The sequence below is a fragment of the Primulina huaijiensis genome, chromosome 18 (genome assembly GCF_012295235.1).
Source record: "Primulina huaijiensis isolate GDHJ02 chromosome 18, ASM1229523v2, whole genome shotgun sequence".
NCBI classification, from domain to species: domain Eukaryota; kingdom Viridiplantae; phylum Streptophyta; class Magnoliopsida; order Lamiales; family Gesneriaceae; genus Primulina; species Primulina huaijiensis.
In genome coordinates this window covers 1112907-1131388 of record NC_133323.1, presented here as the reverse complement: position 1 = coordinate 1131388, position 18482 = coordinate 1112907, and the positions used below count along the sequence as shown (strand labels likewise).

Below are 18482 nucleotides of genomic sequence, written 5' to 3'. Positions count from 1 at the left end.
ACAAAACACTCAATCTCAAACTTTGTCTTTTATAAAAAAAAAATTCCAATCTTCCTATTGTTCGATTGTCTTTCAGTTAGATGCCATCAGTATTCCTAAGAATATACAAGAAGCTCTAGAGATCCCTGAATGGAGAGAGACGATTTATGAGGAGATGAGAGCTCTAGAAAAAAACTCTACCTTGGAGAAGGTTGACCTACCAAGTGAGAAATCTGTTATGGGGTGTAAGTGAGTATTTTCCCCAAAACACAATTCTGATGGATCTCTGGAACGGTATAAAGCACGGTTGGTTGTCAAAGGCTTCACCCAAACATATGGGGTTGATTACACAGAAACTCTCTCTAGTGGCTAAACTCAATACAGTTCGAGTTATTCTCTCTGCTGCTGCTAATCTTGATTGGCCACTAAATCAGCTAGATATGAAGAACACCTTTCTGAATGGTGATCTATAAGTGGAAGTGCATATGGAACCATCACCTGGATTTACTTATCAGTTTAGACCAAAGGTCTGTGAGCTGAAGAAATCACTTTATGGACTGAAACAGTCTCCCAGAGCATGCTTTGAAAGGCTCACAAAGTTTGTGAGAAGCCAAGGCTCACAAAGTTTGTGAGAAGCCACGGCTACTGTCAAGGGCAATCGGATCATACTCTCTTCACAAAAAGGTCCAATAGTAGAAAGATTTTAGTGTTAATTGCCTATGTTATTATTGACAGGTGATGATATAGAAGAGACAAACAGGTTAAAGAAAAGTTTGGCAACAGAGTTTGAAATGAATGACCCGAGGCACTTGAAGTATTTCCTTGGAATGAAGGTAGCAAGGTGAAAAAAAAGAATCATGGTGTCCTAAAGAAAATATATTCTTGACCTCCTAAAGGAGAGATGGATGGTGGATGCAAACCATCGAATACTCCTATAGAAGCCAATATGAAGCTATGAGATATCAACAGTGGCGCTGCAGTGGTTACCAGAAGATATCAAAGATTGGTCGGGAGATTGATTTATATGTCATACGCACGCCAGGACATTGCCTTCGCAGTAAGTATGGTGAGCCAATTTATGCACTCGCCGTGTGAAGAACACCTTGATGCTGTATATCGAATTCTACAATATCTAAAGAGAACTCCAGGGAAGGGACTGCTCTTTGAAAAACTGAGAAACAAGAAGTTGAAGTATATACAAATGTCGATTGGGCATGATCAGTCATTGATCGAAGATCAACATCTGGTTATTGCACATTTGTATGGGACAACTTGGTAACATAGAGAAGCAAAAAACACAGAGTAGTTGCAAGAAGTAGCGCAGAGGCGGAATTCAGATCTATGGCAGAAGGAATGTGTAAAGTATTGTGGCTTAAATGGGTCATGGAGGATCAAAAAATGATTCTGAAGTTTCCTATCAAGTTGTACAGTGACAACAAAGCAGCCATTAGCATTGTTCACAATCCAGTTCCTCATGAGAGAACAAAGCATATCGAAATTGAAAAGCATTTCATAAAAGAAAAACTTGAAAAAGGAGTTATTTGTATTCCATTTGTTCCAAGCCTATTACAAGTTGCTGATATCCTAACTAAGGGTTTATCCAAACAAATCTTTGAAGAACAAGTGAGCAAGTTGGGGATGATGATATCTTCGCACCAACTTCAGGGGGAGTGTCGAGTAGTTGGGGTTTGATAGGCTCATTTTTTAACTAGAATCCTATATTATCGGTATGAAGAATACTTCCCAGATTTAGTGGGATTTGATTTTACTCATTTGATCTATATAAAGTGTACTAATCCATGACTTTAAAGAATAAAAAAATAAGATAATTATTTTTCCTTATATCGTCTGCCATATTGTTTTAAATAATAAAAAAATAAGATAATTATTTTTCCTTATTTCGTCTGCCATATTGTTCTATTTTTTGTTATTTAATGTTGATGCATTGGATTATATCATCTCATGCGGTGCTTGAATTCAGAATTCCTTTGGTTACTAGCATTATAAATTGTTTGTTTGTGCAGATGCGGTTAAAACTATTGTTGCCTTTTCTCTTGATTGGTTTCAAGTGCATTGGAGAAGCATCAAATGAGTTATACCTTGCAAGAATATTTGACTTTGTCAAGTTTATCATTTCTTTACCAAAGGGACATGGTGAGTTTGTAGGAGTAGACTTCACAAGCACCAATGCATCCTATTGTTTGTTTCCAGATTGTTAAAGAGATGTTATATGTATATATACACACACACACACACACACACACACACACACACATATAAAATTTGGAACAGATATATGTGGAAGTCTTGAAAGAAAACCAAAGCGCTAATTTGGAACATATATTATTGTTTACAAATTTTCTTGCAACACGGGTCATATACCGGAAGTAGATATGGCAAAGACCATAAAAATACAGTCATCATTTACACTGAAATAATCGGATAAATGATAAATAGTTGTTTATTGTTACTATTAGAAACTTGAAATCTTTTACCCATGTTGCAGGCCGATTATAAGCAATAATATCTGTTCCAAATTAATGTGCTGGTTTTCGTTTAAGGCTTCCACAAATGTTTACCAATTTCTGAAATGAGAAATCCTTTAATTTACTTCAACTTAAAATTAACAATGATGCAACCACAAACTCAGAATTTACTGTGTTTGAGGCTAAATATATAAAATTAAAATTTATATCTTAATGTTTCATTTTTTTCAACTTACGTAAGAATATTGTCGATTCTAAATGGCAGTTTTTATCAGGAAAAGAGGGAGATTGGTATAAACGGTTCCATTTACATTATTTGTGTTTGGGATTTAAGCTTGTGGTGTTTGTGTTTCTCAAAATACAGAAAGAATTAAAGAAGTGAATTTGCTGGTTGCCCCTTGGCGTTTTGTGTAATAATTAAATTCTATCTAGCATATATTCATTTGCAGGATTTAATCTCTTACAAAGTTCAACCTTTAAATATAATTCCTTACTACATAGCTGAACATTGTTTAGACTTTTAAATTTCAATAGTTGATTATGTTAAAAAAAAATATGATTAAATTCAAATTAAATTTCAATTTGAGAAGAATCAACTCCATCAGAATGTGAATTTATCGGTGATCCATTATGTTTCATTGAGCAACATGTAGAATGGATTGGATTGATGATTCTTTTATTGCAGAAAAATCTGAACTTGTGGCCGATGGCATTACCCACTTGGCATCAATAATCAGAGCTTGTCTATGTGCAACTGCTAAGTTCACAAATGATTGCATTGATGCAATTCATCAATTGGAAAATAAGAGCTTCCACTTGCGCAAAATTCTTTACTTGAAGCTTGCCTTTTCTGTGGAACAAGTTTTTTCACTTGCTTCTCTAGCTTTTGTTTTCGAAGGTCCTGGAGATAGACAAGAAAGTAACCCTGTGTTGTTCAGAATGCTGCATCACAGCATTCAATGTATCCAGTCCATGCTCTCTGATTCTGACATACAGGTGGTCAAATTCAGAGTTTTTCTTTTTGGTTGAGGCATTCACTTTCAAATATGAAACTCGAAGTTATATATGCAGATTCAAGCAGTTGGTCTGCAGGTAGTGAAAGTCATATTACAGAAAGGGATTGGTGCAGCGTCTAACACTTTCTTAATCTTTTTTGTTGGTGAGCTTGTTGGAGATTTGTTGATCATAATTCAGAATGTATTGGAGGTGATAATTTCATTTGGCAAAACTTAAAATCTCATTTTGACATCGCCTTATGTGCCTAGTAATTTGATTTTGATTGCAGAAACACGTTAAAAGAGAAGCAGTTGCTATTGCTGGAGAATGTCTGAAAATCTTAACGCTTCTGCATACCCTGTCAAAGGGTTGTGATCATCAGAAGGGTGTAATAAACCTGCTTTTGGAAGCTATTCTCACAGTTTTTTCAATATCAGATGGTTCTCTGTCTCAGGTAATCCCATTGGCATACACCGCACCGCATGCTTAATGTTTATTTTCGTCTTTATCTGAGCTAATCATCAATTTTAATTACAGCAAGTTCATGATTTACAAAGCGTATCAATAAAAATTGTTTCGCAACTTGCTCAAATTCCTAGTTCAGCAGTTTCTGTCAAGGAGATTTTATTGGCAATGCCCACCACACAAAGACAGCAGCTTCAGGTTCTTTTCTTGCTTTATTATTCTGGCTTTGGTATTCTTGGAATGAGTCAAAAGATTTTGGTTGTCTCCACAGTGTTGCAATTCTAGAATCATCAGTTCACATAGGTTTGAAAAGGGATACGTGTATTGAGGGAGGAGAAACTTAGATTATTAAACAATTTAGTGCCAGTTAGTAAGTGTGTTAAGTGCTGAGTAGCTTGTCTCCTGTACTCATCTTTCATGAGAATCGTCTTAGATCAATGAATGAGAAGTACCCTGTAAAAATAAATGGTCTGATTCCTAATTGTTCTTGTTGCTATTACTGTTGATATCCTTATGTTTTACTCCATTTTTACAGTTATTTGTTTGAGCTCTCTTGGCGTGAATGACTTAATTTCACAGTCTAATCGGCTTAAGCTTCAAGACAACTTTATCTATAAAATAATGGTTCGTTGGTACATTAAATATTGTGTGCGTTACTTTTTCCGAGTGCATGATAATTTACTGAGTTTCTAGGTGTTATTGCACCACTTTGTTTCATGTTTGGAATCTCCAAATTTAAATTTTTTCTGATTTCAATTCCATGCTCTGGGAATTCAAGATTTGAGCTCTCCTTTCTAATCTCCTGCATTAAAATTTGGGATTCCGATTTCAATCCAATGCTTTCAGGACATCATCCGCGCTTCTGTTACGCAATACCAGATCCCAAAACCGGCCGAATCCTCTGGAGCACCTTTGGTAATCAAGTTACCTTCACAGACAGAGCAAAACGAAACCAACAGTTCCCTTCAGTTGGCCCCTCCAAAGGATTCCACAGAGGAATCTGATAGTAACAGTACCGTCGAAGAAGATGACGATTGGGATACATTCCAGTCATTTCCTGCCTCGAGAAATGGAACTGCTCCTGCGGAAGAAAGAGGTACCTCTTGCTCAGATAATAGTATCGGAGACTCAACTTCTCCGTCTTGTGGCAACAAGGAGAATCTCATTGCTGAAGATCAAGTTCTTAATGAAGGAGCAGATAAAAGCAATCAGATGGTAGAACACCATGTTACTGAAGAAGGCAGTAGCGGTGATAATGAATCTTTCAATTTCTATCAACTGAGTGATAACATCGAGCCCAGCAATTCAGATAGCCCGGAGTTGTGCAATATTCTGTCTGATCAAGTTCAAGACGAATTCGAGACCACAGTGACGGCCCCCAGCAATGAGAACAATCAGCTTTTATCAGATGCTATTGATACAGAAATTAAAGAAATCTGCCGTGATCCATCTGATAGACAAAACACTGGAAGTTCCCACTGTAACAAGCAAAGCTTGTCCCAACCTCAATCCACCGAAATTGCAATTGGTCATGATGAGCTATCTCGAGAAGACGTCCACAAGGACGGCACGGATATCAATGGTCGTCACAATTCTATTGACTGTGGGCAAGAGAGGCTTTCATTGTCAAAAAATTATTCTTTGGTTGTCTCCACAATCGAGCACGCCAGCCAATCCAAGCCTGATCCGTTGCCTTAACCAATGTGTTTCAAATCACCGAATTTGGTGATGATTGGTGTGCAGATCTTGAGTTTATGGTTTTATATGTTGTTTTGCTGAAGGGAGGCGTCAATATTATTGGCTACTTATTGTTTCTTTTTACTTTTTTCTTATTATTGTCATATTTTCTATTTTCATTTTTTGCATATGTTTATCTAACAACAATATCGTCTCCCGAACCATTCATTCTTTGTGCTGCTGCCACATCTGAGTTTCTGCATGCCATTTAAGTTGACCCAAAATCAACTTACAAAGGGAAAGACCGTCACTTTGCCACAATAGAGGTAAACGTCTCCCACATTTTCGAAGCACGTAATTCTGTAGCACGAAATTTTAGCTAATGCGGGTTAATTATATCTCACGTCACGAAGCTTTAAGCTAACGTGGGGTAATTTTAACTATATTTTTCTTTCGTATCTTAGCATTTAATATTGTGTGTATATCTAAATTCATTGCTCTCTCTAAATTCATTGCAGATGTTTTCATAAAAGAAAATATCGACTCTGCGTGATAAATTTGCAACACAAGAAGATTTATACCATAAATATTAGGGAAACTCTTTGTATTCGTCCAAATTTTAAAAAAAAATCCATATTGCAAGAAAGAGATGTTAAACGGCAAGTCGAGAAGACAAATTTCACTCATCAAACTCATGCATATGATCTAACAAGTAGTTGGCAGCCAACTCCTCATTCTTGTTGCACGCAAAGAATACTTCTAATACCAAAGCCCGATCGAAACCCATGGCTTCAAGCTGCAAGTAGCCTTACCAAAAATGAGTAAAATTCACTGTCGATAACATAGCAACAGAAAAATTATTGCAATTCAAGTATGTAACTGAAATACGAAATTCGCTGCACCCCAATGCATCAGGAAAAAGAAAGAAAATCCACAACATTGGCCTCACGCAAAGATTCTCGCCAATTAAGCAATTCATTTCATTTCAAATTCATACTTAATCAATCATAAGAACACATGGGTGTGGTAAATTGTTGCCGAATTTACTTCAAGTCAGTCAACAAAACTATATACTAGAGTGCATAATAAGGAGATATAAGATATATCCCATCAATGTGCGAGTTTAAGATAAAATATCTAGTAGTAAGAAATGAATTGAAATCCTAGTGTAGTCACCAAATGATGAGATGGATTACATGGTTACATCAAAACACATGTGATGTGACAGACAAACTCTAATTGAATAAGAAAAAACTCACCCGTTCAATTGCTTCCCGCTCTTCAGGTGTGACAGTGATGGCCTGTGGCATTGCTTCAGCAAATTGTCCTAATATGTTCCTAGAAACATCAAATGTCATAACCAGAGCTCAGAAGAGAATCAGAAAGTTAGTACTAATAGAGGTGAATCTCACCCTTCCCCTTTGAAAGATTGAAATATTAACGTAAAGAATGTTAAAAGTAAATTAAATCAAGTTTCCTCACCCTTCCCCCTCGACAGGTTCATTAATGAGGCGTAGAAAGTCAGCCTGATGCTCTTGGATCATTCTCACTAGTTGTGGATTTTGTTTTCCAAGCTCTTGAAGCATAGGCTGCACACAAGGAAAGATACAATCAAAAGCATTAGAGGTGATATTAGAGAATTAACATTTAAAACCAGTATCTGTATAACTAAATGGTGTAATTTAAGAACCTGCAATATTTGAGGATTGGCTTGCACCATGGCTCGCAGTGTTTGAAACTGAGAACAATAAAAAGAAGAAAACAAGATCAAACCATTGTTCAATTTCTAATAGAAAAATGTCTAGAAAAGCACAAGTACCTGTTGACTGTTGCGTAGAAAATCTAGGCTCCCGGTACTTGCATTGGAGCCCATATTGGGGAGGCCCTGATAACAGAAAGATACAATTACTAGTCTTTATGTTTTTCTTAAGGTAATATTTTTTCTTACTCTCTCCAAAAAAGATCATATGAAATCTAAGAGTAACAAATTACTACCTGAGGAAAAAGATCCAAAGGATTGGCATTAGGTCCACCTGGAGGTACAGCTGGCTGTGTAGCTTGGGCTGAAGTATTCACAGGCAGCCCACCAGAAGGCGGTTGAGCTGCAGGAGCAAGTTCTGCTTGCTCTGGAATACCCTGAGGTGACATTTTTTCTCAAACAATTATAAACATGATATAAGATGCACAGAATATTAATTTAAAACAAACCACAGAAATGTAGTAATTTCATTTAACTCACTGCCATTTTTTGGCTTTTTGCAAATAAAAAATGCAATAATCCCTCACCACGTACTAAAAAATTGGGACATAATAAGAGGAAGAAACAGGGTAAAATGAACAAGAATTGTTGAGACTGACAGAATAGAGGTATTCAACAGCCCTCTCAGGATTATTAAAAGCTGCACGGAGCGCACGAACAACTGTGTCTCTATCCCAACTTCCACCGCCCATATCAAGAATATGTTGAACAGTACCCTCCAAGTTACTTCCAGCAACTAGATTTGAAGCTGCTTGACCATAGACATCTGTCATCGAGCTGTTTGAACAGAAAAATGTCTCTTTGTAATGAAAAGTCTGGCAGTGAATATCCAAACAATATCACACATAATAAACAAATCAGTTTACTCCAAAGCAGTGGTAAGTGCAGGAACAGGAGCAGACTCTGGAGCTAATTGTGGACTGCAAATGCATGAAACAGAAATTATTTATTGGAATCTTGAAGTAGAAAATAATTTGTTATTGGTGCATAGCTGAAATCTAAAACAACAATATGAACTCACGGCGCAACAGCTGGTGTCAGGGCTATTGGCTGAGTTGAAGGAGGTGTATTACTTGCAGTTTGGGCCTACAAAGAGAAAACATAACCGAACAATACATATCAACAGATTAGACATTCTAAATGTGTCATGCACCTAAATTTGGAAGTAAATTCTAGAACATGCGCAGACAAATGTCACCACTACTCAGAATTTAAACAAAACATAGATATAAATATTGCAAAATTTAGCAAGTACAGCTGTTCATTTAAGCTGACTGGAGATCTTACATGATAAAGATTCATTAGGTTTTTCCCATTATGGCGATGTTTATTTTATAGATGTTGTCTTCACCTTCTATGCATTCATTCCAACTGCATCTGCTTGCTCAGGAGTTACATAATATTATTTTAGTTAGCCTTGATGAACCATGTTTTACTGATTACAAGTTCACCGACAACTTACCATCCTGATACCCTCAAGAGAGAGACAACATATAGTGTATGCTTCAAAAATTTTGGAACTACTTCATTGAATATTTTTTTTGTTTTTCTACTTTTTTCTGACTTTATGTTTGATGGTCTTCGTGTGATGTCAGGGTATGTCGGTTTCCAGACGTCATTTTCTACAATGGTTGCTAACAAGATCAAATCATGGAAGCATGTTGAGACAAAATCCCTAGAACATCTAATCATGATCATCCCACTTACCCTTGAATAATTAGTTCAACATTTAAATACTACCAAAAAACAAATACACAAGCACATGAAAAATTGGCAAGCTAAAAGAGGATGCAATTTCTTGATATACAAAATGTCTAAATAGATCCATCATGATAAAATAATTAACTTCGAATATGCAAAAATGGTTCTTAAATTATGCTAAGACAAAACATGGCAAAAATAAAGTTGGATAAACTCACTGTGCTTGCTGGTGCAGCAGATGTGGTTGAGGCTCCACTTGATGATGCCTTGTTCTACAAAATTTCCACATGCACGTATGGTCAATAATAAATAAAATTTGCTTTTTCTTTGGCGTTAAAATGCACTCTAGGATCTGAGTTTTGCAGGCGACAGAAACTAAAAAGAGTAATTAGGTATTAGCAATAGATCTTCTCTAGAGAGTAATTAGGTATTAGCTACAGAACTTCTCTAGAGGATAGGATGACAATTACCTTGGTCAACATAATTACCACAAAAGTTTTTTCAGCAACTTTGTTCTCTTCCAGTGTAGTGTCGTCCTTGAGAACTTTCCCTTGATGAATAAGCATCTGTTGAGAAGCTGGATAGATGTCCGAACCCTGAATTTTCTCAATATTTTTCTTCACATCCCCCACCTGAAGAGCAGATAACTATATGAATATACGGACAACGTACATATGTCAAACAAGGGAAAATACATACCAGTTATACTGAGAAACTCTATCATGTCCCAAATTGAATATTCACTTATTCACAATCAGACAGCAAAGTCATAGCTAGCAATGATTGATATTTGATTTTTAGTGTGATGCATTAGAAAATGTGCAAAGTGGATTAATATTAGTCCAGAAACAATATACACAAGAAAGTGGGTAATGACAAATACTACTTACACACGACAAAATAAAAACCAATACCAGATTTACAGTTTAACTTTAGCCCCATGAATTGGAGCAACTGATCATAATTCCACGAGAAATTATCCAGAAAACTTTTTGCAACGAGCAATAAAAGGGTTCAAATTCTTGGCTATAATTAAGGTATTAGATTGAAAATCTATATCTGAAACAATTCGATTCTATTGATGAATGTAACTGCATTCTTGCCCATCCCCATATAAAATATGCCCATCTTATAACAGATTACTAAAAAATTGAGCTGCTTTTAAATTACTGCAGAAGCAACCAACACAAATTGGGAAAACCAGCCGTCCCCAATAAAGTAGTGGACGCTTGATAAGCACCTTGAACATACAATCTCAAACGCCGTGAGTCAAACACGATTTACTACACCTTTCAATTGAAAGATTTATAGAATTCTCGAGAATATATCCCCCTCACATAGAGTGCACAATCTAGTTAGCCTCATATCGAAACCAACAATTCAAACACAAAAACAAATCCCAGTGCAAAATTAACTTAAATACATAAAGATAATAGAACATTAATACCGATTTCCATCACAACTATTAAAAACCTACGCCGCTAATTCCTTTTTAAAAAAGGAAAATGACCCGATTAAGAACCCTAATCGCTCTCCAATAACAAAATCTAAAAGAATTCAATCGGAAATCACGCAGACAAACATGTGTGAACTAATTTATGTATCTCAGAGCGACAGATAGGAAGAAGATTGATCCATACGGTATCTTCGGGTTTCACTTCGATCTCGAAGTGGGTTCCCTTCAAGGTCTTCACAAAAATCTTCATCTTCCACCTTCCAATACGTCTGTAGGATTCCAGAAACGGCACCTTCGATCACCGGTCGCCGCCGGCGCCGAATATATTTACGTGTGTGTATGTGAAAAGAGTAAGCAAAAAATCTTCAAGCACACGCCAGCGCTTTAACAGCAGCGGTAACTGCTACAGCTACTGTTTATATAGAAGAGGTGATAATTATTGTATTACAACGCGGTGACTAATTGGTATTGTAACACACAATAAGCGATCGACACGTGTGAAATGAGTAAAAGACAGTAAAAAATCTGAGAAAACCTGGGTGTTTCAAAAAATTAAAATTAAAAACAATGAATTATTATGATATCTATTATTATTTTATTACAAATTTAGGTCAAATTTAGGTTAGGTTCGTTAAAGTTAAGAAAAATATAATGTAATAGACAAATTAACAATTTATTACTTCCAAAAAAATTCATTCAAAGAATATAAATATTTAACTGAGTACAAAATCATTCGTATGCAATTGTCTGTATTATAGTAATAAAATAATTTAAAAATAAAATTATTTGTATATATTTTTTTTATAAAAATAAATGTTATAATATATAAAAAAAACTACTCTTATAGTATTTCGAAAATCCAACATTGAGCTTTTTGGATCGAACTGAGCTCGAGTTTTATTTAATGAATATATATAGCTTACGAGCTTATTCAAGATTTTATCGAATCTAAACGAGCTTAATAAATATAAATTTAAACTCTTCAAATTCATTAAAAAAAAATTATATTTTTAAAGAAAAATATAATATTCTTATTAAAATTTGTAAATTTATTCTAATAAATAAATTTAATAGATTTTCTGTATATTTCATAATTAATGTATGAAATCAATAAATCAAATATCAAAATTATTATTTTTTATAATAGTATTTTTTATATTTTATTTATCTCGTCTCATTTTAATTTCAAATATTTATAAACATTTATTTCAATTCTTTTAAATAAATACTTCATTTTTATTTTTTTACGCAACACACGTAAATAGTGTACAACGATCCGCTAATAATAATAATAATAAATAATAAATAAATAAATAAGAGAGAAGACTCCGTTGCCCGGGAGAAAACCCAAAATTCTGGACGAAATCGATTAAATTTAATAGAAGTAAATACGGCTCAATGAAATCTGATTCGTAAACGATAGTTTTTTTCTTAGCCTGGTAGGCTGTATGATTCAATTATCCAATTACAAATTTTAAAAATAATTTTAGTATTTTATGTTTCCCTCTTGAATAAATACCTCACGAGTTGCAACCGACTCCTTATTGGCAGTGCAAGCAGTCAATACCACTCGAGATGATATTGGTTATACGGGCCTCTGCGCAGCAGATATTAGAGAGCGTATGAGTGAATCTGGTATATCTGAGTTTATTCATGTTCGTCGTGCGGCAAACAATGTAGCCCATAGCATGGCTCAATTTGCTTTTGATTCCCTTTCACTTTTTGTTTGGTTGAATTATGATTTTCTTTCTTTGTTGATTAAGTTTGTAATGAATGATTTCAATCAATAAAATTACAAGTTTTTATCAAAAAAAAAATATCTCACAAGTTGATCCGGTTCATATCTTAAATGAATAGTAAAATTTTTGTCATAAAACAAAATACATTTTCATGAGACATGTCGAGTAGGAAAATCATCTCACATGAGACGGTCTCATAAAAATTTATGTGAAAATAAAATATTTATTTAAAAAAAAACGTATTTTTTATTGTGTTCTTTGTCATTTTATCATAATGCTTTATTTAAAAAAACTTTTTATTGGGCTCAAAACGACTATGGGCCTTCCCTAGATGTAGTAGTGGGTTACGAAATATTTTCAAATAGAACCTACGACTACGAGCCCATCTTTAGGGGAGTGTAAATATGTTATCACTACTTTAAAATTATTAATTTTAACGATGAATAATGATTAATCATCGCTTAAAATATTAAATTGAAATTTTAAATGTATTTTTAAATATTTAAAGTATACAGTTCAGGTCCGTTTGGAAAATTACTTATAAAATATTTTTATAAAAGTATTTTTTACAAAAATTTAGAAAATGTTTTAAAACTTGTTTTAAGAACAAATTCATGTTTAGACAACTATTGTATAAAAATGTTTTCACAGTTAAAAATTAATATATTTTGATTCTTATCATTGTCTTAATTTCTAAAAACATAAAAAAAAAAAACATTTATCAATTATTCTTTAAAAACTATAATTGAAGAACACATTTTTAAAAATAATTTTCAAAAAATTATCCAAACACATACTATAAGTTTTTTCACTTATAAAATACTAAAAACATCTTTAAAATACTTGTCCAAATACAGTCTCTTATGATTTTTAATTTTTAATTTATTGTATGTAATTTGTATTTGCAGTAGCATGATATGTTATTTTAAAATAAAAAAAATTTAGATGCTAATAAGAGAGCCGCTCAGTGCTGCCACAAAATCGAATTATGAATCTCTGTCTCTCCTGTTTGAAAACAATTAGTTATTGTCTTTCTTCACATGCAAATTGTATGTTGTCCACGTAGTTATGTATTTATTTTTTAGTCGGAGATATGTTTGTTATAATTGTATCTTAAATTAGATATTTCGTTCTAAATTTTAGAATATCGTTACATGATATAATTTTATGATTGATGACCGATACGTTTAACTTTATAATTCTTCATGTCTCTGAAGTGATAGAGTGATACGTAAGAGTTGGTAGCAAAAAGAAAATTATATAGTGATCATGTCTCAAAGTTTTCATTAAACAAGTTAGCTTTAATTGCCTATATCATATAATTGGCACTATAAATACACACACTTCCCCGCACTCCATTGCCACCAAACAGAAACTCAACAACAAACCCCCACACCCATCCTCATTCTTTCGGTTAGCGCACAGATTACAGAGTGTTTCTCCCAACGTCTCTGTGTTTTTAATCCATCTTCCACCATGGAATTGGTGGTTTTCATGGCCATATTCATATTATGCCTCTATTTCCTCCTAAAAGTTGTTTATGAAACTATATCATGTTACTACATAACCCCGAAAAGAATCAGGAAAATAATGGAAAAACAGGGAGTGCACGGCCCAAAACCCCGATTCCTGGTTGGCAACATCTTGGAGATGGCTTCTTTGGTGGCGAAATCAACCTCCCATGACATGGACTCGATCAACCATGATATCGTGGGACGTCTCCTTCCTCATTTCGTTTCTTGGACCGAGTCATACGGTAAGTACTTCATTTATAGAGCATATTACATATACAGACAGGGTTGTGTTTTGTATATGATCAAGATTCCTGATGGTGCAAATTTTTGTAGGGAAGAGATTTATATATTGGAACGGAATTGAGCCCAGGATGTGCTTAACCGAAACCGAACTTATCAAAGAACTTTTATCTAAATACAGCACAATTTCCGGGAAATCATGGCTGCAACAACAGGGCTCTAAGCATTTTATCGGGCATGGTTTGTTAATGGCGAATGGGGACGATTGGTACCATCAACGACACATTGTGGCACCAGCATTCATGGGAGACAAGCTAAAGGTATACATGTTTATATGTATTCGTGAATAGTATGTCAAGAAATGTCAATATCAAAGTATTTAGTTCAAGAAATTGTGGGCAGAGCTATGCAGTATACATGGTGGAATGCACCAAACAGATGCTGCAGACACTAGAGAATGAAGTAAAGAATGGCCGAACAGAATTTGAAATAGGCGAATACATGAGCAGACTAACGGCTGAGATCATTTCAAGGACTGAATTTGATTGCAACTATGAAAAGGGGAAGCAAATATTTCATCTGTTAACAGTTTTGCAGCATCTTTGTGCTCAAGCAAGCCGCCATTTGTGCTTCCCTGGAAGCCGGTACGCAACTATCATATTCAAACAACAAATTTCTCATATTTTCTTTTGAAAGTACAAGGATTTTTTAAAAATACCTGCATACAGGTTTTTTCCAAGCAAATACAACAGAGAAATAAAATCACTGAAAATGGAGGTGGAAAGGCTGTTAATGGAGATAATACAGAGTAGAAAAGACTGCGTAGAAATAGGGCGAAGCATGTCTCACGGGAATGATTTGCTGGGAATTTTGCTTAACGAGATGCAGAAGAAGAGGAGTAACGGGTTCAGTTTGAACTTACAAGTAATAATGGATGAGTGCAAGACTTTCTTTTTTGCTGGGCATGAGACCACAGCTCTGTTGCTGACTTGGACAGTGATGTTGCTGGCGAGTAATCGGGATTGGCAGGAGAAAGTGCGCGCGGAGGTCAGCCAAATCTGCTGCGGCAGTGGCGGTGCTGCGCCGTCTGTCGATCAGCTCTCTAAACTTACTTTGGTGAGTACTGCACGCACCTTATTTTTTTTCCCATTTCTTGTTTCTTTTAAAAACATGGACACATTTTTTATAATTAGTTTGAAATTATTTTATTTTAATGTTGATTGATAATAAAATTTAAAATCTTAATATGATATACACTTAACACATTAATTCTTGACAAAGTCAAATAATTTAATGTGAGTACATGAATTCTTGACAAAGTCAAAATCCGAATTTGTGATTATATATGATCAATGGTTAAAAACACCTGAAAATTCCAAAAATCCTTATTTTAAAATTTTTGTCAAATCATCCCATCCAAATAACCATATAATATAATAATTTTTCTTTACCGAGCTTGTAATATAATAAATATATCATTATTCGTATGCATGTCGCAACAAACATTTGCATCACATGAGCTGGATTTCTATAATCGCTGAACTCACTGGCAATAGTTTTAAATTGTATATATATATATATATAGTAAAAATATAGTACTCATATATCTTTATTATATGGTGAGGACTGATTTCTTACAAATTTTGCGCGTGATTAATGAATCAAAAGTTTTGAATTACAGGATCAAAACCTTTTTAAAGAGAACTGTGAATAAAATAATTCAAAAGTTTTTTATAGTGGAATAACGACATTAAAAGTAAAAAAAATTAAGAGTTACAAAAACATATATAAATGAATTTGTATGAATATAAAATAATTCAAGAAGAGCTATCATTCTTCTTTTGTGACCCTCCAACTCCACCACCATAAACGACACAGTGCATTAAAAAATCTGCAATTTTTTATTGGTCCACAAAGATTTATTAAAATGCCGGCTAATAAATTTATTTTTTCTTTTTTTTCCCAATTGCAGTTAAACGTGGTGATAAATGAATCACTTAGGTTGTATCCACCAGCGTCAGTACTTCCAAGAATGGCATTTGAAGACATCAAGCTAGGTGATCTCCACATCCCAAAGGGTCTTTCAATATGGATCCCAATGCTTGCCATTCATCACAGTGAAGAGATATGGGGCAAAGATGTGAACGAGTTCAATCCCGCTAGATTCGTGTCGAAATCATTCGCCTCGGGTCGACATTTCATTCCTTTTGCCGCCGGTCCGAGAAATTGTGTAGGCCAATCTTTTGCCCTGATGGAAGCCAAGATCATATTAGCCATGTTGATCACGAGATTCAGTTTTGATATATCGGAAAATTATCGTCACGCTCCGGTAGTTGTTCTCACGATAAAACCAAAGTATGGGGTTCAAGTCCGTTTGACACCCTTAAGTGCGTGACAAATTTTGCGTTGAGATAATTATTTTTTTTTCTTTTTGTTTTGGGGTTTTTAAGGTTGAGATTGAAGAGCATTAGTATAATGGTTTTGTTTTGTCACTATATACATGCGGAGATAGAGATGGAGTGATTTGATTATAAGGTGTGACTCCACAATTAATAAATAATAATAAGAGCACTTTGAATAGTTTATCCATATGTAAACATTTTGAGACAGACGAACTTACCCCATTTTATTAATAATAAACATTATATTTTTAAGAAGATTACACAAAAAATATTGTATATGTAAATATATATATCTTTAATTTGCTTACTCTTAGTTAAGTAATTTCTTGTATCTGGTCATACACATTTGTTATTCATTTAAGTTGGAAAGATGTCCTCTACGGAAGTATATGATTGGGTTGTCTATATTTTGGATAAGTGCAAAATGCCCACATAAAGCTTCGAAACAGTTAAAAAAATATGCATAAATACAAAGTCGTGGGTCGAAAAAGGTTATCTTCTTTAGCTTTTAGATATATCTGTATATTTTATTTATATCATCATATAGATTAATTATATAGTCTTTTTTGTTTTTTTATTACAATATCGGGGTGGGATGTGAGATTTTTTTGGTTTTACATGGGTTCGAACTTATACGTATTTTTCTCGAAAAAGACAGGTTTATGTCACTTCACTCGTTAGACAATCAAAATAATAGTCTTTAAGATAATGGAAATTGGTTCTCCAACTTGACTTGAACATAGTTGAGCTACTCATGCTCGACTTAAACTTCATAAAAAATATAAAGTCCAAATGATTTCAATTGAACCACGACTTGAGAGTGATTTGATCGATTTATGTACACCTCTAATTTGATTATGAATGTTTCTGCTTTGCCAATATCGGCAGATTAAATTATGAAATATATTGCACTGAATGTTGTATTTTTATCCTCGAGAAATTGTACTGGATCATAGTATATACATGACATCCCAATTATCACTAATTAGTTAACCCATTTATCCACCTGTTAATTATTTATTCAACCATGCCCTTAGGCAATAACTCAAGTATTGAGCCAATAATTGTGAAAGAATAACGTCTATTTTTTCACATCAGTCAATGCATTGTATCACATGAAAAAATATATGTGCTTAGATACCGTGTTGTGCAGAGCACCGGCACTACCGCCATGTGAAGTCCGCATGATCCAATGACTCTACAATGCATGTCCAAAATATCTATTGAAATTCACTTATAGTCATTGAATCAACCACATTGGATCTAACCACTTTATATGGCCTTTCATACCTGATCATGACAATTTGTTAAACCACTCATACTCGATACTGTTTTAATTCGACTGCCAACTTCTTTTTTATCCTCATTCTTTCATAAAGATTAGGTAGGATACATTCAGAATCATAACTTTTGGCAATAATGAACGAACTTATAAGCTGTAATACAGTATTTATGTGTAGTTAATTACTCTTTAAAGAAAAATGAAATACAAATTTAATTTTTTTAAGAAATTAGAAATAAAATTTGAGAATTTTTTTTAAAGAAATAAAATGAGTCATTTCTACTGAGCTCAATTTATGGGGGTAAATATCCAAATAGTTTGATTCAAAACTATAATAAAATTAAATATATCAGCATTATTTAATCTAATCCCTTTGAATACCTACAGACAAATTAAATGGGTTGTTTTTTTAGTGCCGAGATCACTCTTAAATATATATATTTAAGAATGTGTCAAAGTGGAAGACAGAAACACGCACTAATTGCAGTTTAATCGAAATTAGTTAGCATCTTAGTTTGTCTTTAGTACTATTTAATTAGTATTTAACCATATTTGAATATGCATATTTCCCACTTGTCACTTTGTTCTTCTATACATTGAATATGATGAGTCAAAACAAAGTGTAGCAACAAATGATTAATAAGTAATAATCGAACGTATAACAATAATCAATTAGTCGCTTTAATTGTAACAATACGATTCTAGTGGATGTTCGAGAGTCGTGTTGAATATATATATATATATATATTTGGTCATCCTTGTATTCTTGTCTTGCTTTTATTTATT

General features: G+C 33.9%; 3 protein-coding genes across 4 annotated transcripts in view; 2 read left to right on the top strand and 1 right to left on the bottom strand.

The window, feature by feature from the left end:
- Positions 1-5827, top strand: part of LOC140964357 (protein SWEETIE) — a 32383-nt gene extending 26556 nt beyond the window's left edge. For both annotated transcript variants that reach the window (XM_073424057.1, XM_073424056.1), the window contains exons 40-45: positions 2004-2133; positions 3151-3461; positions 3537-3671; positions 3751-3915; positions 3999-4124; positions 4773-5827. In XM_073424057.1, coding sequence (XP_073280158.1) covers positions 2004-2133; positions 3151-3461; positions 3537-3671; positions 3751-3915; positions 3999-4124; positions 4773-5624 — 1719 coding nt within the window. In that variant the 3' untranslated portion in view covers positions 5625-5827. The remainder of the gene's footprint in view (positions 1-2003; positions 2134-3150; positions 3462-3536; positions 3672-3750; positions 3916-3998; positions 4125-4772) is intronic.
- Positions 5828-6196: 369 nt separating this feature from the next.
- Positions 6197-10939, bottom strand: LOC140964938 (ubiquitin receptor RAD23d-like). Its single transcript, XM_073424931.1, has 12 exons — positions 10704-10939; positions 9534-9695; positions 9282-9335; positions 8384-8448; positions 8229-8282; positions 7962-8139; positions 7599-7739; positions 7423-7488; positions 7294-7341; positions 7086-7192; positions 6863-6941; positions 6197-6399 (listed from the first exon to the last, which is right to left on the bottom strand). Exons 1-12 carry the CDS (start codon positions 10767-10769, stop codon positions 6283-6285), a joined length of 1137 nt encoding a protein of 378 aa, XP_073281032.1. The 5' UTR covers positions 10770-10939; the 3' UTR covers positions 6197-6282.
- A 2642-nt stretch (positions 10940-13581) lies between these two features.
- LOC140964855 (cytokinin hydroxylase-like) lies at positions 13582-16633 on the top strand. The gene is made up of 5 exons (XM_073424818.1): positions 13582-14014; positions 14106-14332; positions 14415-14656; positions 14741-15128; positions 15985-16633. Exons 1-5 carry the CDS (start codon positions 13735-13737, stop codon positions 16405-16407), a joined length of 1560 nt encoding a protein of 519 aa, XP_073280919.1. The 5' UTR covers positions 13582-13734; the 3' UTR covers positions 16408-16633.
- The last annotated feature ends 1849 nt before the right edge of the window (positions 16634-18482 follow it).